The sequence below is a fragment of the Anopheles maculipalpis genome, chromosome 3RL (genome assembly GCF_943734695.1).
Source record: "Anopheles maculipalpis chromosome 3RL, idAnoMacuDA_375_x, whole genome shotgun sequence".
Taxonomy (NCBI): Eukaryota; Metazoa; Arthropoda; class Insecta; order Diptera; family Culicidae; genus Anopheles; species Anopheles maculipalpis.
The window spans coordinates 85,989,244-86,014,006 of NC_064872.1; the positions used below are offsets into that span (position 1 = coordinate 85,989,244).

General features: G+C 44.4%; 1 protein-coding gene across 4 annotated transcripts in view; it reads right to left on the minus strand.

Moving 5' to 3' along the window:
• LOC126562375 (arginine kinase) overlaps positions 1 to 17,082 on the minus strand; it is a 310,846-nt gene extending 293,764 nt beyond the window's left edge. For 2 of the 4 annotated variants that reach the window (XM_050218853.1, XM_050218854.1), the window contains exons 1-3: positions 2,019 to 2,165; positions 1,233 to 1,414; positions 236 to 1,144 (exon numbers count right to left, since the gene is read on the minus strand). In XM_050218853.1, coding sequence (XP_050074810.1) covers positions 243 to 1,144; positions 1,233 to 1,414; positions 2,019 to 2,161 — 1,227 coding nt within the window. In that variant the 5' untranslated portion in view covers positions 2,162 to 2,165 and the 3' untranslated portion in view covers positions 236 to 242. Of the gene's footprint in view, positions 1 to 235; positions 1,145 to 1,232; positions 1,415 to 2,018; positions 2,166 to 16,944 lie in introns of those variants that run through there. The other 2 variants (XM_050218856.1, XM_050218855.1) reach the window with 2 other exon arrangements.
• Positions 17,083 to 24,763: the final 7,681 nt, after the last annotated feature.

The following is a 24,763-nucleotide window of genomic DNA, read 5'->3' on the forward strand; positions in this document are numbered from 1 at the left end:
GGAACACAACGCGCACTGCTGCGGGTTTGTGTATTTTTGTGGTTGCTTTTTTTCAGTGGGTCATTGAGTTCAGTTGCGCGCGCGGTTGGAATCCACCATCATATATCCAATCCAAATCCTTATCACCATCGGCCTCTCTGCTAGTCCTCCATCATGTGTTTGGGGTGTGTGTGTGTTGTTTGTGTGGGTATCATCATCAGTAGAGCATCGCTGGTGTGCGGGGTAGGTTGATTACAACCACCTTACAGTGCCTGCTCAGCCTTGATGATCTCCGAAATGCCATCGTACATCTCCTTGACGGCCTGGAACTCGGTCAGTCCCATGCGGCGCTTGTTGGAGATGTCGTAGATGCCACCCTCAGCCTCGGAGTGCTCGCCGCGGGTACCACGGACCTGCAGGTTGTACTTGTCGGCGGTAGCCTCCAGCTTCGCGTAGTCCTTGGCCAGCTTCGGCACCTTGATGTGCACCGAGGCACGGATGGTGGTGCCAAGGTTGGTCGGGCAGAAGGTCAGGAAGCCGAGACGGTCGTGGTGCGAGAACGGAATGCGCTTCTCAATGTCGTTGACAGCGGTCACCAGACGGCGGTACACCTGGCCAAGATCGCCACCCATCTGCATCGAGATGATGCGCAGATGGTCCTCCTCGTTGCACCAGACCAGGAAGGTCTTGTTGTCGTTGTGGTAGATACCGCGACCGGACGGCCAGAAGCGGCACGCGTTGGCAGCCTGCAGGAAACGGTCACCCTCCTTGAACAGGAAGTGATCGTCGATCAGCTGCTGCTGGACGGCCTTGTCCATGCCGGTGAGCGGGAAGAACTTGCCCTTCAGCTCACCCTCCAGCCCGGAAAGGGTGGACGAAACCTTCTCCTCCATCTCCTTGTACTGGGCCTCGGTCAGGCAGGGGTTGAACGGGTAGCCCTCCATCGAGCGACCGCAACGGACGCGGGTCGACACGACGAACTCGCCGGTCGGGTCAACGTTGCCAAAGGCGTTCACATCACCGAAGTCACGGGCCGGGTGCTTGTCGGTCTTCTTGAAGCCCTTGTGGTAGTCCTCAATGATCGGGTCGAACAAATCGGCGAACACGGTGTACGACTCAGCATCCGGAGCGTAGATGCCGACGCCGGAATCGGGGTTCTCGAAACCTGTAAGATGGGAGCGCAGCGAGCGAGAGGCGTTCAGTGCGTGAGTACGAAACACGTCCAATGGATTTGGGCGGGGTGGAAAACGTACCAGATTGGACACAGTCCAGCAGAGTCGAGCCGAAGGAGGTCTTCTTGTTCTTCAGAGCTTCGAAGACTTCCTTGGTCAAGTACTTCTTCAGCAGGGACTTGGAGTCCGAGGCAGAGAACTTGGCGAAGCCAGCCTCCAACTTTTCCAGAACTGCTGCGTCAACCATGGTGTCTGATTTGTTTCTGTTGGGACAAAATATTATATGGGGAGAGAAAGAATACGGAGGAGAGGACATTAATAATGATTATTTTCACGTTTTGTTGGAGAAGTTTTTTTTTATCTGAAATTGAATATTTTTATCGAGCAAGCAGCTTCAAACGGCGAGTGCTATTGTAAAGTTATTTGGTAGTAGGATTTAATAATATTTTTTCCGATGGCAAATTATACTACTAGAGAGCTCCACAACTGCTTGAATAATTTACTGAGGGGCTAAACAACTTGTTACAGTGTCAACCTTCCTGCAACGAAAGACTTTAAAACCAAGGCTGGCAAGGAATGTGATGTCCTTTTGACGCCTCCATTGCATCTCTTATTTGTGTGGCAAATTATTTTTCCCCGAACCTTCGCCCCCTCGCCCTCGCTTTTCCATTGTCAATCCCTCTTCCTTAATTTGCACACAATGTGTGTGTGTTGCGCCACGCTCAATTGCCGGAAGCAACAGATTCAAATGCATTTCTCGAATTCATCCATGCAACCCCTCCCTCACTCTCTCCTGCTCTCGCCACCATCCCCCTCCCAGAATGCCGTCATCAGGTGCCGGTGGCCGTCCGCCGCACACCCACTTACCTCGACAAAAATACCATCGAGTTTGATACACACCCTTCGCCACCGTTGACCGCATCGGCATCGGTTCCGCCGCCCGTACCGGCCGCTGTTTCATTCTCTACCACCTTACTGTCCTTCTTGTCCTTCGAGGCGCATCCACCCATGGTTGCTGTTTCGGGAATGTGTCGTTGGTGGTGTCGCACTGGTAGTGGTGGTGGTATCTCGAGTAAACGTCGAGATTGGATTCGTTTTGGTCCCTTCTTCTGGTAACGGGTTTGCGTTACACTATTCGTAACGGTGTTACTACTACTGTGGAATGTTTGTCGACTACTACTGCTGCTGCTCGTCTGTGAATTCTTTGCCCATTCACAAGGAAGTAGTAGTTTGACGACGGTGTTGGAACGCAACCTGATCACAGAAGGGGTGGCCACGATTTCTTCTACTCTTGGCAACACTCTACTATCACCCCCTTCATGGAATGTTCAACTTTTGAACGGAATGACGACACCTGACCTAACGCTGAACACCGGGATGTGGTGGTATAGAAGTGGAGTCTAATCGAATCTCTATCGAAAGCGCTTGTACACGCCCACGGACAAGCCTTTTTTGGTGTATATAGAAGTTTGTGTTGGCCGCTTCTTCAATCAGTTTAAAATTCAGCACTTTCAAAAACTTGGCAAGTCTTTTTTCTAGTTTTTGGTTTAAATCACTGGATGTACTATATATGTTATATATAGTTTAACTTCCACTCACGCTGTACACTAATATGCTTCTTATACTTAAACTGTTCTACTATCTCGTGGTGACTCTTCTTTGGCTGGTGATGATGGTGTGCTGCGTGCTACTGTTTTTAAATGTTGGTACGATACGATACGATAAGCTATGTTGTTGTTCGTTAAATCAAGTGTCTTAGCGTTATTAAATTTAGATAAGAGGAAACCAGAAGAAAACACTACTCATTCCCTGGAATACTTTGCACAAGTAGAGAGAGAGAGAGAGAGAGTAGAGTTGACCAGTTTTCCACTCAACTAAACTGCATTTAATTCTTCAGGATTGGTGTTTCTGCCTTCTGGCCACAACTCACAACAAGTTCCTTTCTCTCCCCGGAAGGCGTTGTTCGCCAAAAACTATTGTATTTTATAGCTTTTTTGCAATATTGAAATAGCATTCTCTCCATCTCTCTCGGTCTCTTTTCTAGCACCCAAAGGATACAGGAAGATTCAACAGTCCCTCCTCTATGCCCATCGCACACACTGGCCGAATAACCGGCCGTTGAAGGTGCTTGCACTTCCCTGACGGTGCGGGCATAGAGGCACCCCTTCGGAGAAACACAACACGCGCGCGCACGCACACAATAAATCGAGTCGCCGCACCCTTTTTAGAAGCCGAAAGGATACTACTACAATCCACCAGGTTCACAAGGCCGCGACGAGATGATGATGTTCGTCGGCGGAAGAAAAATCTCTCTCGTGCGCGATCGTGTTAATGTCGCAGGCTTTGGAAAACGTGTGATCACACAAAACCGTTGAACCCGGAAGGATCCAAATATGGGTAAATTTTTGGTATAATCCTTCTTTGGCAGCAAAGGTCCACTCTCTAAGCGCACACTACAAGCAGCAGCAACGGGAGTTTTGGGCGCTGTTCTCTCCTGGGATTTGTGATTTTCCTGAACAACACACACTTTTCAGCACTGAACATTTCAGCAGGATTTACACATTGAATTCGTCTCAAATAGCGGACAACAAAAATAGGCCGCGCGCACGTTTTCCGTTGTGGCAAACACATGAAACAAGCGCGCGAAAAGAATGGACCAAAAAAGAGTTATTTTATGTTTTTTTTTTTAGAGCGGTTGGTTTGTTTGAAAATACCAAACAAAACACAACAACACGGCCACGATTGGGCGGCTGGGTAAACAAATACGCGGCGCGAGACAGGGTTAAAACGAAACACACAAAACGGGGTGTAGTAGCCCGCCTCCTCTAGTCCGGGGGAGACGACACACAGATGTGGAAGCCGCGCGCACTAACAAACCGGATTTCAGGTATATCCTGCCGCACTAAGGACACGGGAAAGACAGACTTAGTTTAGTGCTGGGCCCGACTAACCCCTATATAATCCTTGCTGGCCGAGGAGAACGACGAAAAAAAAATTGTCTCTTCTAAAAACGCGCTCACACTCGCTCTCGTTCTCTCCAGGACACAGAGCGAAAAGTAGGATCCTTTTACGTGTGTGTATTTATTAAGATAGAAAAAGAGAGAGCAAGCTGTGTTATATGACGAGTGAAAGAAATGGAGCCACTATGCTGTTGCTATCATTAACGCACACACAACGACAGATAGGCTAAGTAAAAAAAGGACGCTCTCTCACACACAGTCCTGCGGCGCCTACTGTGAAAATGCTTTGTTGTGTAGGGAGGGATACGCTTTTCCATTAGCATTTCATCTCCAATACGCTCTCGCGCTCTCTCTCTCTCTCTCTCTTTCTCTGTCCGTCAAGGGATGTGTCAAATTTTGAAATCCATCGCGGGAAATGTTCGGACGGATTGGAAAGCATGCATAGAAAAAAAGGATACACATTTCATTATGGTCCTTGGCTTTTCCGGTTTTGTTATTTGTTTTTCTATCAATCATACATTATTCCTCTTTTGAGCCTTCCTTGCTCTGTATGCTTGTGTGTATACAGCAAATGGGTCACACACATTTGCCCGGCACAAGGATACAAGGGGTGTCTCGCGTATTTTCTCCCTAAAAAGGAAGCAACAGCGATCATCACTTACGCTCACACACAGACACACCCATGTCAGTAAATCCCCGTGGGGTGAATAATCAAAAGCACGGTATGGCACGAGCGCGTGTATGTGGTTCCGTGCGTCCTTTTTTGACAGCATCAGAGGGTGCTTTTCTTGCAGCAGGACGAGGATGATGCTGTTGCAACACGGCAGTTTGTCTAGGCGCGTTTACCACTGCCGGCATTGCCATATAGGGCGAGAAACGCAGACAAGCAACGCACACACCGAGCTTCTTAATACTGCACCGTCACAAAGAGAGCGAGACAGAGAGGGATACAGAAATTCGCTACTAAATAAGGATGTGTGTATGTGTTTATCTCTCCAAAAAAGGATAGTTCATCCTTGTGTCCAATGTCCTCTTTGAAAGGGTTGAGATTTTGCAATATAGGGACTACCGAATGTCCTACACGACTGTGAATGCACTTTCGCAAGGTCGCTATCCGCGTTCACTGATAGTATGCGTGTGTGTTTGCCATTGATGCTCTCTCACACTTTATCACCACCGCCTATGAAACGCGCTCGCTCATTTTCTCTGGCTGCGGGAGAGCGCAATGAACGAACACTCGGTGCAGGACACGCGTTTGGGCCCCCTCACAACACTTCCGGGTACACCCGGAAAAAAAACCCCGTGGTGAAAGGACAAAGAAGGACACACCAGTTATTAGGTGTGTCCTCACAATACACGCACACAGCAGCCAGCGAACGCACCAGGAGAAGGCTCTCGCTCGTGTGCGAAGTCCTGTGTGACAAATTATTGAATTTATTCGATCTCCCCACTCTGCTCTAACTTCACCCAAGCTTCGGCCCACTTCTGCGACCGCATCTCAATCGCTCGGATCGGTGTATGGATCAAACTTATAGCAAGTCCTTTTTTGTGCTCAGGAAAAACATAATCAAAGAATGCGGAAAAAAGTTCGTAATTAAAAAGTTTTAAAGATCTGTTTGGTTGATTTCTATGCAGAGAGCTGGCACAGAACAGGAAAGGGCGGACCGTTTTAAAGGGTGGTGTGGGCTTCTAATCAGGAAGCATTTTCCCCAGGCAACCGCTACTGGGGTGGGGGGCTCACTGTTTGATGGTGTAAACAATCGGGGCTCAGAGATACCATGAGACCTCTGAAGGGAGGGATCCAGCAGATGGAGGCGCTTTTCCTTCCCCCGTTCAAGCAATCTCCCCTTTAACGCAAACAAATAGATTCCCATAAAAGCGCAACGAGTCTTTTTTTACTACTCCTACTCCTTTTCCCCTACCGAGGGCCTTTTTTGCCCGCCTCAAGTGGCAAACGTGCAGTAAATCCATTAATAGAAAAGCTGGGTGTTTTTTGGGGTAAACTTTTCACCTTCACGGTCGTAAACAAATCAACTATCAGAAGAAAAAACTACTGCTGTTCAACAGGAATGCGCAAGTAGGGAATGCGATAAAAAAGAACGGAAGATAAACATTGGCGCCGACGAGTGTCACCGAGTTCCGGAGTCACGCACGCAACATTTTATGACCGGAAAACAGGATTCAGCATACACACACACAAACACTTTTTTGTGCCGGTTGTAAAAGAAAAAAAAAGGTTATGGAAAGGATGTGTGCCGTTGGGAAACGTTCCATTTTCCCACTAGCAACAATAGCGCCACCTAGCGGTGAGTAGCAGCGTCTAAATGGTTTGATACAGTGTGCGCACCGCATGGTATGAAGGCTTATTTGATATTTTATATTTATACTTTTGTGATTAGTTATTATATTTACTTTTTCCATTGCACTTTTATTTATTTTTTTTTTCATATGAACAATTATATATCTATATAACACACAGGAAACAACAATTCCATCCCCTTGTTACCTGTTGGGCGCGATCTTTTCGATTCTTCTCGCTACTTCTTTGACACAAAAAAAGAAGTTATATCGCACTTTCTATTTATTGTGTGTTTGTGTAGGCTTAAGAGCACATAGAGTGACAGAGATTGTGCATCTACACACCACAGCACGGTCTTGTTTGCACAAGACAAGACGCGAAAGTACAATATTATCGCAATGAGAAGGCAAGATAAGATCACCTCAACAGGTACTATAAGTGCATGTGCAAAAGCACGGAAGACACGCACGCGCGCCTAGTACAAGTGTGATTCTTATATTGCTTTCCGTTTCGATAACCTGGGGGAGAATTGAATTGCCGAAAATGTTGTAATCTTTATCAAGCATTTTGCACCTAATATTCATTTGTTCACGATAGCTCGAAGAAACTCTTTCCCATAATGGTTAGTATTAGTGTAAAGAGCAAGCGAGCACGATAGACTGGAACTGGAAACATTACCCGTCCAACTTATCTAGCTCAAAGTATCCACTCCAGTAGAGCCAAACGATGCCGATGCCGTACAGCGCGAACCCACCGTAGAACACCGCTAGGTACTTTCCCCACCAACCGTTGGCCATGATGTTGTGTCGAGGGAGGCGGACACCAAAGATGCACCCCGCAAAACCTTTCCCCTTTTCAAAAGGGAATTCAAGCACGAGACCACACCGGTACACCCCGGATAACAGTAGTTCCGACGAGATCTTTTTTTTCCGGAAGAAAGAGCACTCACTGCACACGTGAAACGCCGCCGCCGCTTCTTGCGAGGTCGGTGCAATTACTGGAGCATGGGTTTCGGTAAGGTGAGCAAAATGCTTCACCGATATATGTTTGCCTATCTACCGAATTGGTGGGGAGAGTATGATGTTGTGGTATCAAATAAGAAAAAAACGAGTTGCAATTATAGTTGCGTGGACTCGGCGGAAGGGTATGATATGCTCGGTTTTCACTTTTCAGAAAGAAAGGTCGAAGCGAGACGAACGAAAGATAGAGAAACACAAAGTTTATACGGCTAAGATCGGACGCAGCTTTCACTACTTTTGGTGGTACGATCGCCGATCGCGTGGAGATATCTCATTGTAAGTCTCTCTGTGAGCGTGAAGATTGTAGTAACGAGATGTTTACATAAACTGGAAAAACACGGATAAACACGTCACTTCCGAAACACTTCCAAAAGTTGCACATTCTTCTTCATTGAGGACCTCCTTCTTTAAAGACGTTTGCATGACGGCAAACTCCCCATTATTCCTCTATTCCGAGTATTATCAACTATCGCTCTTAAACTGGTTGGTTAATCTTTGGTCTAAACATTCTTTGCTTTTAATGCACACCAATTTTAAACTATTGCAACCTTCACTAACTCAAGCCAAACCGCCTGTTCTCTACCCGGCGCGACTTGGACGACAACGACTCTCGGACAACTCACTACCCTCTCGTAACCCGCACTTGTACACGCACGGATAGCAAAACGAGGACTGACAGATTGGAGCCTCCAATCCGGTACATACACAAGGAAAAGAGGGAGAGAAAGAGAAAGAGATACAATGACCGGAGCTCGAGCGAGATTCGAACGAGGTGGTTCACGGTAGCGTGAAGAGGCCACCGAAACCCCTTTGGAGGGCAGCTGTTTTGGCAGCAGTTCCTCCATCCACAATCACCACTCTCCTCGCGTAGCCCGATGGCCACGCTTAGCAGCTATACACACACGTTACCGTTCTATGGCATCCTGCGTCCTTATCAACGTACCACAAACGAATGTCTTGAATGTGTCGCAAAGAATGAATACCAGAGGAGCGCATCATGTCCACCAAAAAAATAGGAAAAAGAAACCAAATTGGTGTGTAGTATATACCGTCACGCATCTGTCTTATCGGAGGTGTTGCACGCCGAACGGGTTGGCTGAATTGTCCGGAGAGAAGCTAATGTGACGGGGGGGTTGGGCGGCTCGGTTCGTATAAGCACCGTTCGAAGAAGGGCAAAGGAAAGCTTATTAACCCTCGCACCCACTTGAAGTTTCCGCACCATTGGGTATTGATAGCATTAAAAGTGGAGGGAGACCCGATGTCAATTGGGGCTGGCACTAAACACGCACCTAAAATGGGAATATTTTGCTGATCCTCTTTTAGACTTTTATCATAAACTGCCACTATATGCTCAAAGCCCCATTGTTTCGGATGGATGGGAAAGGTGGGAATGGCGGTTGACTTATTTTCCACATATTACTAACCACTTTCACGCGGACGTTACCACGACACCAAGAAAAATGAATTGATTGTTCCTTACTCTTTATCTCGTTACAGCAAACGTTCCGTGTGATCACAGTTTTTTTTTTCTTCTTTGCTGGTGTGTTTTACGTCCAATCAATCAGGATGGTAATCGGAGTCCCGGGATGCGGGACAAACACAATGCTTTTGCCCAAAAGTTGGTGCGCGATCGATTGATAAAAGGTAAAGGGTGGTTAAGGTGGTATTAAAATTTATGACTAATCAATTTAATTGATCGCCTGTCTGTGAGCGCGCATATGACCATCGAAATGCTGCTCGAATGCGGGAAAATGCTGATAACGGTATCACCCATCCACCATCCATTGTGTGTATGTGGTTCGCCACCCGGTTCCTGATATTGCATATCGCGCTGATCATGTGTCTGAGATGGGGATAAAAATGGCCGCCCCCAAAAAGTAGAAAAAAAACCACACTCCATGACATTCACATTCAAAGGTTACAGCACACAAGGTTACACGCGTCATTTGTGTATCCCCCGGGGGGAAAAATTACCAGGTACAAAAATGCATTTTACCACACTTTACCCTGTTATCATGATGGGGGTAGGATACGGCGAGACACACCTTGTCGTGTGCTTCTTTTATCATCAACGAGAGCCATAAATGGTTAGATAACACCTCCATAAAGATAAAAAACGAGCTTGCTGAATTCTGTCTGGAGTGTAACAGCTGATTGTGCAGCATGCAATAGGGGTGTGCAAAATAAGATAAGGAGTTTTTTTATTATTTGGAAAAAAAACGGTTGCAGATGAAGGAATGATTAGCGCAGCGAAATTAAATCAAGATAATTGGTGGTACGCGCGCGCTACAGCTACAAAAACCCACACGTGGTTGTTGCGCTGTGTCGCATTTTGAATGTGCGGTTTGCATCATTTGCCGACAGGTGGCGCTGCAGTCGCGAGAGAGAACGACCTGCACGTCACGTCGTGCAGTACGCTAATCGAATTTTGCATTTCATCGTGAAGTTTTAACTTTTTTTTTCTTATAAATTAACTTTATTATTTGATAAGCTATAGTTTTGTCTATAATTTCTTCAATTTTTCTAGATTCTAAATTCAAATTTGCTACCACATTCAAAAAATAAGTGGTCTACAGCGAGATAGAACTAATTTCACCGTCGTGCGCCTAGAGAGATTGTGTGTCGCATCCATTGCCCATTATATAATTCAACGCTTACAGGCAATTATTTTTAAACGATCACAATTTTCCTCGCTGGGTGTTTGCTTATCACACGAACTTGGTGTGGTGGTGTACTACACCAACAGTAAAGCAAACAAACGAAAGCAACGAAATACGCAAATGTTTTATTTTGATTGCATGTGGTCAATCCTTTGGGCCAATAAATTCTACTCATGTGATCGAATACATCAACCCTCAAAAATCACAAGCCGTAGACGATGGCTATTGCAAGTACAGCAAATTTCTTCCGCGTGTTTGTGCGTTGTTAAAACATAAAAAGATCAGCTCCGTGTGAGGCTGCAGCTTGATTTATTTTGACATTTCTCTTCGTATTTCGGCTACTCAGGTAGGGGGGAGTTTAGTTGTTTATCCCGTGGTTTTTTATCTACTGATTTTATTTGCACGATTTGTTTTCTAAGTTGTGTATTTAATTTCTTCAAGTGTCAAATAAAAAGGCAATAAGTTGACCTAAGGGCATGAGAAAACGTAAAATACTACACCTTTCAATTAGCTGGTATCGTGGTAAGAGTTGAGGGTACCTATTGATAGAGTTTGCTAACAATAATTACGTTATCGCACACCTTGCTGCCGCCTCAGGTGACGTTCCCTGCATCGCAAGCTTGACGAGAGATGTTTGTCAGGTGTTTTGTTAGTACAAAATGTAGATAATGCTGTATCAGTCACGGACCTACTCCTCCCTTGAGGCAAACGTGGTTTTTGTGTCAGCAGCGTTTAGACTGATAGATCACGGCACTGCAGAACGAAACGTATGAAGGCTTTAGCTTCTTTAAAACCTGCAACGTTTCTTGTCTTAGTGACAAATACTGCGAATCTCTCACTCACCCTAGCCCTCGCGGTTTTATTCATCCTGTCTAGCGAACCAATTGAAACAATTGAAGCTATTCGAAATAAGTTGAAGCAGTTGAGCATTCGCAAGCCAGAGAACCATTATTAGTGCTCGCAGAACATCTACCTAAATGAATCTTTTCCTGCACCGCGTGCCTGCAAATTATGCAAAATAGAAACCCTACACTATACGCGTTTACCATTCGTTGAGGGACCAGAGTAAGTGTTGCTTTACATTCCACAAACCCACGAGAGAGTGCAGCACACAAATGTCTAATGTTATATTCTATGGGGCTCGAAATTGATTGCTCTATTAGAAAAATGAAGAGGAATTGCAATTTTGGCCACAACTTTCCTTTTAATTTTGCTTCGCTTCTACTACAATTTTCATATTTATTTCATTCATTTTATTTTATACAGATAAGCAAGAGGAGGGCAAGGAACAGTCAAAATCGCATAAAACGTTTGTATGTCACTCGAGCACGAAAAATTGGCCACACCCAGCAAAACACAACAATCTTTGCGACCGATTGTGTCTCCGCCGAAACGGTTCTGGGAGACCGGGAGCAATTTATAAATAATCTTCTGTCTTCCCCACCGGTTGTGACTAGGGGCAGTTGGGTAAGTGGTTGCGATCCAAACCCAGAAGTCGCTTGTTCTGCGCACCGAGCTCTATTCCTGATTGACGATCGTATGATCCTCTCTCTATTCTTATGTTCGCGCTATAGCGAACATAATAAATTTTTCTAGCCACGACCCCCCTCTTTTTGACTCTGTGGGTTCGAGCAAAATTGTTACATAACAACACTCCCACCGGGTGGCAAGAATTTAATGCTAAAATTTATTTTCGTCATCATAATTTCTGTCCTCGGGTAAACAACTTCAACGAGATGATATGGTTTCGAGAAAGAAGATCGAGTGAAATTCCATTTTGTCCTGCATATTTCATACAGCATTAAGCTTGCTCAGCAGATTAAAGATGCTGATGCTCCTCGTGGAATGCATAATATAAAGAGATGCGGTGTTGCATACAGTAAATCCATACATGCCCTGTAAGAAAAAGGGGAAACATGCACACAGGAAACGTCTATTTAGAATTGGAGGGAAGCCCCACACACACACACACATTGTGTGACTTTCCTCCATTCCCTACTCGGCAAGCTGGAAAATGTGTGTTTGTGCACATCATGTGACGCGCATCACTGATCAAATGGGGCAATTCTTTTAGCAGATCGGTGGTGTGGCGTGGAAAGTCAATCATACGACAGACAGACAAGCGGTAGTTAGCTTCTGCTATAATGTGGAATGTGACTGTGAACGGATGTCGTATGGAGAAAACACATTGCACCCTTCTTTTCCCACCAGTCGCGTGGGGTCCCTCCCTCTTCCCTTAGCCACGATTGTGGAATGTGCGCCGCCATCACACTCTGAACGGTACACGAGTGAATAATGTTGCATTTACACAATACGATGACTGCTGGCAACGATCACGAGGTCCCCAAGACCCAATTGTGGCAAAAAAAATCTATTAAATAATCAACAATTTTCTGTACGCCAAAGCATTTATCATCCACAGTGACAAGTGACAACAAGCAAGCAAGACATTATGGTGGTTATAATTAGAAGAATTTATCTTTTTTGCGGGTTATTTCACAACTAGCAGGAGTTTTTATTTCAATTTTGAAGATTAACACAACATTAGGCAAGGGAAACCTTAATTTGCTCATTTGTGCGTTGCATATACAACCAAGCCTTTTCCCCATTGCACATTAATAAACGCTTCGGGATGCTGGTGGGCATGCAACAACGGACCACAAATAAATGGCCACGTCTCGTTTGCTTTAGGAGATAATTATGCAGGAAATTCAGGTGAAGAGTTCTGAATGTCCCCTATCCGACTTCTCCGACCTTTTCGCATTCTTTGGTGAGAGGTTTCAATTCTAAACATGCCAGCAACAAACTAAAACGGGCAAATTATTGTTGTTAGAGCAAATACACACGCAACACTCATGCAGGGTTATAAAAAGAGCTGTACCATTACCCAAGTATATTAGCGAATCATGAGTGACCGATTTCGCTAACGTTAAGCATAATAAGGCGCCCCTCGTTCGTTGCTTGCTTTTGGAGAGTTTATTCGGAAGGCAGCGGTAATAGAGGAATCCGTTTCAGCCTTCTATCTGAATCTCCGGTGGATGCTCAAAAACACGCACACACGCAAGCAGGAGCTTTTTTAAAGGAGAACTTTATTAAAAGAAGATGGTTCAAAAAACATGCAGGTATTTTCGGAAGTTTATTGGAATTAAAAAGGAGAAAAAACTAACTCAAACGAAGGAAGTCACTTGCATACATTATACGAAAAGTCTCACATTTCGATTCTTACTTGTGGTTTTTCTTTGCCGTTGATAGAAATATAATATTCCAAAACAAGGTTATTTCCAGGCTCACCACCCCCACTGGTGTATAGAATATAGTGCATAAATTATAAACCTTCCATTTTTCGATGAACAGTAAACCGCTGAATAATTTAATAATCTCTCTCCTTCTCTCTGGGCCTGGTAATTCTACTTCACATACCCAGAATTTGCTATTTCAGCCCTGTACGAAGTCACATGTTAGTGGTTCTCACGCGGGCGTGTTGTGATAATTAACCACAACAGAAAAGAAAAAAGAATCTGCTCTTCATTCCAATCTAAAAGGGAACATTCCGTAAAGAATGGTCAGAAATCAGAAACACCACACTGCAGCTATATAAATGACACCATTTCATCATACAGCTGTTCGAAAAACGAAATCCGAGCAAGAGTAAGAGGGCATATCGAAGCAGAAGCAGAGAAACATGAAGCCTTTTTCCCGGGGAATGTCCTAGTTTTCCCGGTTTGCCCGCTTTGGATTACGTAAACCCAACTTCCTCCATCACGTCCCGGTCGTCCTCGGACAACGGGAATGAGGGGGAAAGGTGGGCTTTCGCATATCGATTCGCAAGTTGCGTAACAGCAGTTCCCGTTTATGCATAAACGGCATGTCCTTCCCGTACGGTACAACTCCGTTCCATTGGTATCTGCAGAGGTATTTTCTATTTATTTTTAATCCCTCTTCGAATCCTCTCCTTACCGCGCAAACTGGGCTGAGGTATAAATAGTTACGCAATCAAAGACAAACCCACACGGCGAACCGGAAGAAATCGTTTGCGAAAAAAAAGGAAAATGCACAGCACACAGAAGCCCCGTTTCCTCGTTTTACTCGGAAAACTCGGTGACCTTGAACTCGAATTCGCAATCACCAGCTATCCGAACTCCATCCCCCCCCCCCCCCCCCTTCCCCGTGTTGCGCTAAATTACGCAAGCTGGAGAATATGATGCTGCGCGCAACATTTTCCATGTTCGAGCGCCCGAGTTATACATTCGGGTTGCTATGGGAATATGCCGTTGCATTTGACGATCGATTGCACTGTGTGTCTGTTGATGTGTGCGCGCCCGGGATTTTTGTATTGTGTGCAGTTGTGTGTTAATTTATCCGAAGCACTTGCAGCCTACAGCGATGGAGGAGGTCACGTGACTTGAGTTCTCCGTAGGTGGATCTCGGTAGGGCCTGGAAAAATATTCTTTTTTGCAATGTTTAAGCAATTTTTTGGATACTAACAATGTCGAGATACATTCTTCGCTTGATAGAGACTCCGGTACATAAATGTGGCTTACTCAAAATAGGTTAAAAACTTTAGAATTATGTAAAAATAGGTGTTGTAATATGAAATTACTGCAACAAAAACATCGTATTACCTAATCGAAAGTGAGCATCGGAAGGGACCCGTTCCGGTGTTGGTTGGTGTGCGTAATAGTGCTTCCGGTGGTACTGTACGTGTGCTGCTGATGCATGTCCAGCAACGCGAGTCAGGTTGCAGCAGCCTATTGTATGCAAAGTACTGCTTCTGCTGCTGCTGCTGTTCCTTCTTCCGCCAAAGGCAACGAAGAAGAAACTGGAAGCCTCCTCCGCTAGCTCCTCCTCTCATCCCTTCCGGCAACCTTACAAGCGTCATCATGATTGCTTCGTATTCGTTGCTTGCTTGTGTGTGTGTGTGTGCGCGTCACCCTTTCGAAGATCTTCTTTCTTACAACAAAAAGATCCGCCACTATTCCACCTTGAGAGTCTAATTTTCCCGCGACTCTTCTTTCACTGGCTATAGAAGGAATATCTCTCTTTTTTACTCTTGGAAGTCCAGCTTTATTTCCGCTCCTTCATTCGCACAATTCTATTGAAGGCTTTCGTGTTCACGTGGTAAAATCGGTGGTATGTGTTAGTGATGCCTTGTGTGAAAATATAAGTTTCAAGAAAATACATTTCGGACAGGAGAAGGGTGGGTGGTTTGAAGAATTCTTCCCACACACCACACTGCCCGACACACCAACTTTCATTTTGCAATCGGAATAAAATTCGCAACAACCGGAAGCGAGTAATTGGCGCTTCGCCACCCGTGCCTTCTCTCATGTTGTTCCGATACCCCGGGGGCAAGAAAGAAGACGACCATTTTTGCTTTGCGCCATCATGTTCGTCTTCTGTTTCTTGGCGCTTCTCGCCCCCCCCAATTTCTGGATCATCTTTTATTCGAGACCAATTGGGGGAACATTTTTCCCTTCGCTTTCCTTCTTCCGATCTATGTTTTAAGACGTGGGGAGAGTTTTCTATGTCATAATTTTACTTTTTCTTTCTTCTTAATTAAAATTTATGCACTCAATACTGTGCAAAAAACTTCATATGCCTTCCAAACAACCGGGGGGTGCAACGAACTGCAGGACAATGACCGGTTTTCGAAAAAACGGCTTTTGGATGCCGTTTGGATGTTTATCGTCCAATTTCATCATCGAGTGTGCACCGCACAGTGTTTGTCCGCTGGTACGTGGAAACCGTGGACACATTTATTAGCGCGAACCGCGACCAAACACACCACACACAATTACCCCACCATGGATGCACACACACACACAAGCGCGAGAGAAGTCATAAGCAGCACCACCCGCTTTGCCCTTAAAACGCCCATCAATTGGCGACGGGAATTGTGTGCAGCGATCGCAGCAAATTGGCTTTAAATTGAACGGAATGAAGCTAAATAAACAGGTTTATGAGTCAGAAAGACGCGCACCATAATACCATCATGGTATCGGCGCGCACCAACACCACACACAGCACGCGAAACAGCGAAAAATCCACCGCGGCACGCACGTACAAACACACACACACGCGCGCGAAAGAATTTTACGCAACTTTTTTTCCGGCTAAAATCAAACGCCGGCCGGCTTCGCGGCCGACCACACGAATTTGCACAATTCGATAAAATAAAAGAGAGAACATTTGACATTTTTGCACGCACATACACACACACAAACATACACGTTCGGTTTGCAAAAAGTCGTGACAGATGTGCTTATGTAACCATCATCCCCATGGCATACTGCAATTGCTAATATCCTTCAGTTTATGTCACACACCACACTTCTACGGAACGGAAGATCCAAATTGTTCCAGAACTCCACCACCACCATCAGGTAATGTTCACCACTCATTTCGTTGTAATTCATAACATCCACTTACTCTCGGACAGGACACTACTAAATTTTGCCCCGGAGTAGAGAGGTTCGTTTTTTTTGGCCATCGGAAAATATAGTAATCAAATCCTACTACTTACGCTTTACCATAGCTTTCAGTGTTTGCAAACTGCTTGGATGGGTTGAAGAACTTCATCGCCAAACGCCAAACCAATCACTCTCTCCACCAGGGAGAGTGGCGAGACAGGTCAAGTCAGCAGGGAAAGGATATCACAGCCGAAAGACAGAAGGTAAGGATGTAATTTTGAGTACGAATCCAAAGCGGGCGCCATGAGTGAATCCTTTCCCGCTTGCCAAACCTGTCCACTTTGCCACTCGGTCGGTAGAGCACACTTTTTGGGGGGCTTGACACACTGCTGTCGTTTCACACTTGGAGTGGATAATATTCCACCAAACTTTTACGGGAGCTCACCTTGCTTCCAACCGGCCGAACTCAACGAGATTTCAAACGAAATTGAACAAGTGCGTGATCGCGGCGAGATGATTTTATTGCCAGCCAGGGGTCGCACTTCGGGACTGTGGCTTCGTGCGATCGTTCCCGCTTCGGGTTCGGCCAGCGTGGTGCCCGGTAGCGCGAGCGAGACCAAACGTACGGCCCCCAATGTTTAGGGCCCGGCATGTGTCTCGCTCCCATTCGCACACACAAACACACACATCGACACAGCTAAGGGCAGAGCGAGCGATGGATTTCGTTTGCTACTGCGCGTGGATACACGCGACGAACACGTATTTGTATGCGAGCTTACGCTATAGGGACCACCCCACTCCTCAACCCCCCGACCCAATTGTATCACACATCTATCTTTTTTGTGTCGGATGCGATGAGGTAAACATACGCGACATAGCGATGTTAAGCTGCTTGTGGACGGTTTCTTTTGTTGAATGCAATTTATTTTACAAAATTAGGGATTATTTTTATCGTAAAAGGTAATGTTTCTAAAGATACAAACAATTCTTTGCTGTTAAGAAAATATTTAATCCAAACTTCATAAAAAAAAATAATTTAAGCGGAAATTACAGCTGAGATTATGACGCACCGATCGTAAAGCAATTTTAATCAAATTTAAACAATTTTAAACTACTTCTAAACGGTCTAAGTCATAGAAATTTGGGCGGTCTGGTAGCGGAAACGAAAGCGGTGCTGGTCTTTACACGGCAGTACCGGGATTCAACTCCCATCTAGAGCGTCCTCCTCATAGTGAGGACTGACTATCCAACTAAAATGATATTTTTTAATTTATATAATTTTTAATAATGATTTTCATTACGATTAAAAAGCAAAATATAACACCCCCACGTTATCGGTTCGCTCTTGTTTATCGCCTCAGTGATTGTGATCAGGACGGTTCTCTATCGTGTAACAGCTCCGTAACATCCCCGAGCCCGTTTTCGTCGTATAAGCTCCACAGTTCGCATTATGCGACGAAGCTCTTCGTTGTGTGTAAAGTATTCGAATGTTGCGTTGAATGCAATACGATACTACCCTACCGCTCAGGATACTGTCTTTGGCTCGTTCTAGCAACTTCGAATGAGCTTGGTTGTGCGCATAAACGCACGACAGAGAGCGAAGAATTGCGTCAGTTGAATATGTATGATGTGCTCAGCCCTCTAGCATCTGTGAGGAGCTTCTTTTAGCAAAGCAGAATGCTGATTCTTTAGTAAATTGGCTCAAAGATAACTAGAATCACGCTCCAGTGCCGTTTGTTTAATGTAAAGCGGTGTTTAAGATAACTCTTACGTAATGCAAATCTGTAGCCGGATTCTTCGCGATTATTGAGAATAGTTTTCAAACTTATCCACACTGTAAATAAGCGAAAATATACTCTCAACCTAAAAGAAGAGCTCTTTTGTATGCAAAACCATCATCATACGAAAACAATAATAAAAACACAGCTGTTTCATTTGATCGGATAGCAAAAATTTGGACGATAACTCACGCGCAGATCGTACCACGAAACAGCCCTAGAACCTAGAACAAAAACTGCTGTTGTGCTTTTCGCACACAAAAACGGAGAAATGGTGCTCGGTGGGGAGCTCGAAAACTCACAATGAAACGAAAGGATGCATCCTTCCCAAAAAACCAAATACAACCACCATCTGTGGCCACGTTACATAACCTTGAACTCGCACAAACAGTACGACAAGAACACGCCGAGGGGCATGGCAGTGCGCGAGTGCATGAATCATTGAGGGTGTGATACGGATATACACCACCCAACCCTTCGGTACAACATCTTTCCTGGAAGCAGGGGGCTCGTTTCGGGGGCATTCCAGTATGCTGCTTAATCTACTATCGATTGATCCTGCTTCGTCACCGTTTCCCATGGAAAAAAGGGGAAACACTTGACGTCACGGCACAGCGACTCGCATGCACACGTGATAACACACTATCGGAAGTCTTGAACGTGCCGTGCGGTAAACTTGGCAAGGCTTGAAGTGCTGTTCAAGGGATGGAAGGGATTACAACGAGTGGTCGCATTAGGACAATTAATTTTATCGCGCTCTGTCTCCCGCTCTTTGCCGACCATGAATGGATTCCGTGACACAAGATACTTTACGCGAGAAGACATTAATTTAGATTATCGGTTAGTTAATTGAGACAGAAACATCAGCAAGCTCGTTGGGTCGATGGTGTCGATCCCATAACCGTAAGAGTGTGTCACCAGTATGATCGATTGAAGGTGAAAGCTCATTGAGGTTAGCAGGGAGAATATTGCAGTGTGTAGCGTTGCTGATGGTGGCCAAATTTCTGCCTGAAGTATCAGTGACCGAGGAAAGAGGAAAGAGCCAACTTTCTAGAACGTTTTTCGTGCTGGACGAATGTGGAAGCGTTACGTTTTAGATTGCACAACGCACGAAGGATAGACAGAACTGGTGAGGGTCAAATGATCGATAAATCGAACCACTGGAAGTGAAGCAGATAGCTTCAGGATTAGTTACTCAATCGCTCGAAAAAAAACAACAACCAGATAGCTTAACGGTAATAGGTTTGGTTTTGTTAGTGCAGAGGATTCTCATTGGATTATGGTGATAATTTAATTGCAGACACGTTTGTTAATGCTAATGATGACACAATCAAATTACTACTAAGTTTAATGATAAAATGGCACTAAAGAGGAGTGCTTTTGTGGAAATTTGCCGGTTTAGTTGAATAACTCTGAAGTAATGATCTTAAAAAGTCTCTTAATATCTTAAAAAGTAAACAGATTTCATTATTTTGAAGATAATATTGATTAAACTTGCCCTTAAAATATTTCAACACTCAGAGGCGAATCTGATACGCTTTAATTTGAAAGTAACGCTTATATGGGTTACAACGTTACAATGTACATATGATAACACTCAAATTTTTGGAACTATTTGACATAGTATTTTAAAAAAATATCAATAAGTTACCGCAAAGTTGTATGAAAATTAACTGTGCCATTTTCTTCCCAATGCAACACGCTTGTACGTACGATGTTGAATCGTTAAATGCTTCCATGTGGCGTTCCACTATCGATATAACGGTCTAATTCTGTCGAGCAAAGAACGAGGGACTAATATCATAAGTGTTGGAGAATGAGTTTCCACCTTTAACCATGTCTCGTATCGTTTCAACCTTGCAATTTAGGTTATGTTCGCTATCGACACGTACGGTAAAGCCCCTTCAATGCATTTGTTCAGCTCACGCGAACTTTTTACAGGTGAGGGCAGAACAGAAAATCAATTTGTGTCTCGCGGCTTCATTGTTTGAGAATTGCTTTTTCGCCTTTGCTATGTGAATGACACCAAACAAGCAATTCATTATTTTCAAAATGTCTAGAAAAGGACGTGGGAAGTGATGTCTTCCTTAAAAAAAGATAATCTGTGTAAAATGCATCTGTGAGTATCCCTTTCTGCATGCTGTGACCTTTCCATTCAGGTTATGGTTGAAAATAACGTTCCCTAGTCCCAGTTGTTGCGTCAATCTTTCGTCAGTTTCTACCGCGTTGCTGCCACAAAACCGACAGGAGTAATGTAACGCAAAGAAAGGAAATTGGTACGCGGAATAAGATTGCTACGTGGCAGAACGACGGTAGCATTCCCGATGTTCCCTGTTGGTTCGTGCCACATCGCTAGCATCGCTAGCGAAAAAGATCGTTCGGGAACTGGCAGTGTGACGTGGAAATGACGACAACCCAGCCCGAGGCTGGCGAGGGGTGCCGCGGGGTTGTGGCACGTTATTTTCAAACCGATCCCGGTCCCGGGGCTAGTCTTATTTTTGGCCCCAACAACGTACACCTTGGCGAACCTGCAGAGGGATGGCGTGCTGCTCGCACGAGATCGGAGAAATTAAAGCAAACGCCATGTTGATGTTTCGGGTTTTCTAAAAATCGTTCAACGTTAGCAAAGGATGCGCATAGGCGTTACGCTTATAATATTCTTCAAAGCATACAATTAATTGCTCGATACTGTAGTCCAATATCTTCCACCTGAAGTCCACGTCTAATGTAATAAAATCCACAAGATCAAACCATTTGAAAGCGATCGTACAAAAATCGGGTCCACCATTTTGTGGATATCTAAGAGCTCTTTTTTGAAAAACCTCCCAAAACGTCGTTAGACACACTGTCTTTGTCGTTGCCTCGCCGGTCTCTGTAAACAAGCACTTAAACTACAAAAACTCGTGACCGTGTGCGTGTGCGAAGATGCACGGGTCGTGCGCCCAAATAGACAACCGACCGCTAGATCGCTGATCACCATCTGGTCGTTTGAAGTTGGGTGCTGAAAAATAATACCACAGACACCAGTGTGGGTGGCAATTTAACTATCCTCACGCCACGTCGCTTCGTGCAAGCTTCTTGTACTGCTCATCCCTCATCAACCCCACCGATACCGGGTGCGTTACCGGTGCCGAGAGTTTATCTTTGGCTTCGTTGCACGTTTGCACAGTGCAACCTTTCTTCCCGATGTCCGTTGACCGGTTGTTGGCAACAGTTCTTCGTTTGGATTTGAGGACCGTTTTGACTTGATCATACGGTGGCCATTGCCAAGGCAAGTCACACGTAGCCACGCGCACATCCTCAATGTTGGTTGCATTTTTTATCGCATTTTGGCATCGCTTACAGTGTTGAGAATAAATGTATGCTTGTGTGGCACTAGATCGTGGAAACAAAAGATAGTTTATGAGTAATCAATCTTCAGTCCTTTATCTGGGAAGAAGCTTTGAATGGGCACCGCTTTGAAACCGCCCTCCTGGTCGAATGGGAGCCGCTACCACTAGCTAGCTAGCAACCTTGAATTCTATATTTTAAGACGATTTTTTTCATTATATTGGTTATATTAACAAACTTTTTTAATGAGCCAATAAAACGCAAGAAAGAAGTGGTCATAACAATGTATTAACATTTCTGAGATCAAAACGCAACCCAAGCATTCTTCTGCTTGCTTAACCGAAGATGCAGCGATCACTGTAAATCCCTAGTCAACAAGTCAATCCATTGAAGCAACGATCAACCACCACTGATGATTCTTTATGATCGATTTTCAATTCCAACCTTTGCCAAAACGATTCGATTACGATTTGTTGCTGGCTTCTATTCGAGCTGCAGAACCGCGGGATGTACGGCGACGGGCCATGTTTGCATTACAAACAATGGTCGTAATCTAAATAGTGCTCACCGTTTCCTCACCTCAGTCACATCACAGCAGCAACACCCCGCTCATTGATTCCACGGTTGTCGATCGTGCACGGTTGGACGGGATGTGAACCGTGAGATAGGTTATATTTTTAGTGCCAGAACACACCCGCAATTCGCGTCGATAAATGGCATCCGAAACCTCGTCGGTCGGTGGTAGGATGAAGTACACACACACACACACACATCCAGACTCCCTACAGAGTCGTAGAAGTTGAATGAAAAATTTAATGGAAATTGTTTCGCGTTTTCGCACTCTTTTCCTCCGTTTCTTAAAACCACGTCTCTTAACATTGTACGACGGAGCAATTTATCAATTCGAAGGATTGAGGGTGTGCGGAGGTTCGGCGGCGGAAGGGAGAATGTATTTCGCATCTGGCTATTCTGTGTGTTATATTCATTTCAAACTGTGGAGCGGTGGAAATTCTCGGTATTTGGGGGAGCGAAAAAACAAGCAACGCTCGCTCACATGCAAACGCACGTTCGGTTGGCAATCCATCATTTGTGGCATAAATGATCCATGGCAAGAGCAGCAACCCCTTACTGGATGGTAGGGAGGTATGTTAGAGGAGAGGGAGTGTATTTTTGGTGGTGTGTTTATGGTACGATAGCCATGGTACAGTGCGCAATGCAAACGGTATTACCGAAGACGGAGACCGATCGGCAAGCTGCGTGCGATCGAAAAGATTTAATCCCCGGCGATTGAGTCGTAATTTTATTGACATAACTGTAGTACAGCTACAGCTTCAAATTGCAAGGCAAATAAATAGGGGTTTGGGATTATTTCCAACACAAACGGGAAATATGTGTTACAATGAAAGTGACTGTTGATCTTTTTAAAAACAACTATTAATTTCGAAAACCTCCATAAAACACAACTCAGTTAAAAAAAAAAAACTCCTGACACACTAGGCACTTCTGTCCCACCAGAAGCTATCCGACAGGACATTAATCTTTATTCCTCTTTTGTTTCGATCTGCCTTCGCAAGCTCTGTTGTTTTTCTAATTTCCTTCCTTTCTCCGATGACTTTTTGCCTTCTAAATTTAAACACCGATAAACAGCCAAACAAATCCGTTGGCGCGTATCTTCTAATCTGGTGCCATCGTTCGCGATTGCACCGGCGATCGTCATACTTCTGGGTGCCCTGGTGCACCCCACAACTGCGTTGACAGATGTGTGCCATTGCTGCCGCATGCAACCATCCAAATTAGATCGATGCAATTTCATAATAGATTTTATAATAGGATGCTTCAGATTCGTGTGTTGCAACTGCGACGGTCGAATGTGTACGATCTGCTTGCTATCATCGACGACGATGGAGCAGCCTGGTACTTGACACATTTAAGGCTAATTGTTGGTAGAAAGTAATTTTATTTACATGGTTCTTGAATGTGGTTGTTGAGATTTTACCACATTAATAACAGTTTAGTTCATGTGAGAATACTGTCACATTTTAGTGGCAATGTTCTCAAAGGATGTCACAAATTATTTCGAACAAAAATTGTCTTGAAAGCACGATATTAGTATGTATAAAAGTACGTGAGATGTTTTCTCTAGCTGTGATTGAAAATTTCACAGATGTTATACAATCGTAAATAAAAAATTTCGTGTTTAGTTTTACAACACATCTGAACGAAGAATTAGTTATCATTAGCCACAATTGTGATATAATCTGACACTGAAGCAGTTGTTCTCTTTCACGTACTGCCTTCGCCTAAAATGTTGTCAATTTTTGTAGAATATTTTGGAAAATCTCTGAATGAAATTGTTTTAAACTTATGGAATATAAATTTATTCCAAAAAATGGTTTATTGCTAAACGAAAGAACTTCTATTTATTCGACATTTTTGGAATATTTTTAAACCATTCAAATTTAATGGAAAATACAGTGGAAAATCCCAACCTGATTCACTTTGTGATTATTTACATACAACCAATGTTACAACAAAAAAAACATTCCACTGCCTCGCTTCACTAAAGACTGCACTTTCAAATGCATCTTGCACATGAGAGTATATTTCCAGTCGCATGGATCAAACAAAATGTTTTTAGCACATGTACGACCTTCCTACCTTCCTTTTATGTACGGCCGGCTCTAAGATCAAATAATATTTTTTTATTGACCTAAACCAACACAGTAGTTATTATTTTTGCATATTTCCAAGCGCCACAACGCTCTGAGCGCCGCCCAAAAGCTGTTAAAACATTAGCGTATTTTTTTAAAGCATTGAACATTTTCTATTTGCTGCACTCGCCACGGACTGGGCGCAACTTTGCGTTTGAAATTTTCTGGAGCGACACACGAAACCAAACGGTCGGCCAAGCCGTAAGGTCGGTAAGGTCAAAGCGAACAGTCACTTTTCTTCAATCCCGCCGCGTGTTGTTTTCCTACCGTTTTCCCCCTCGTTGCTTTTCTTTTTATGTGCCGGAACGGTGAAAATAAACGAAATAATAATTAAACCTCCGTTGCTCTCTTGAGTTTATGGGCTTTTCTTTTACTGATGTTTTTGCGTACGGCGGAACGGAATCGTGTGCATTTGACGTGCATTTGCTTCGAATGTTTTATGCTT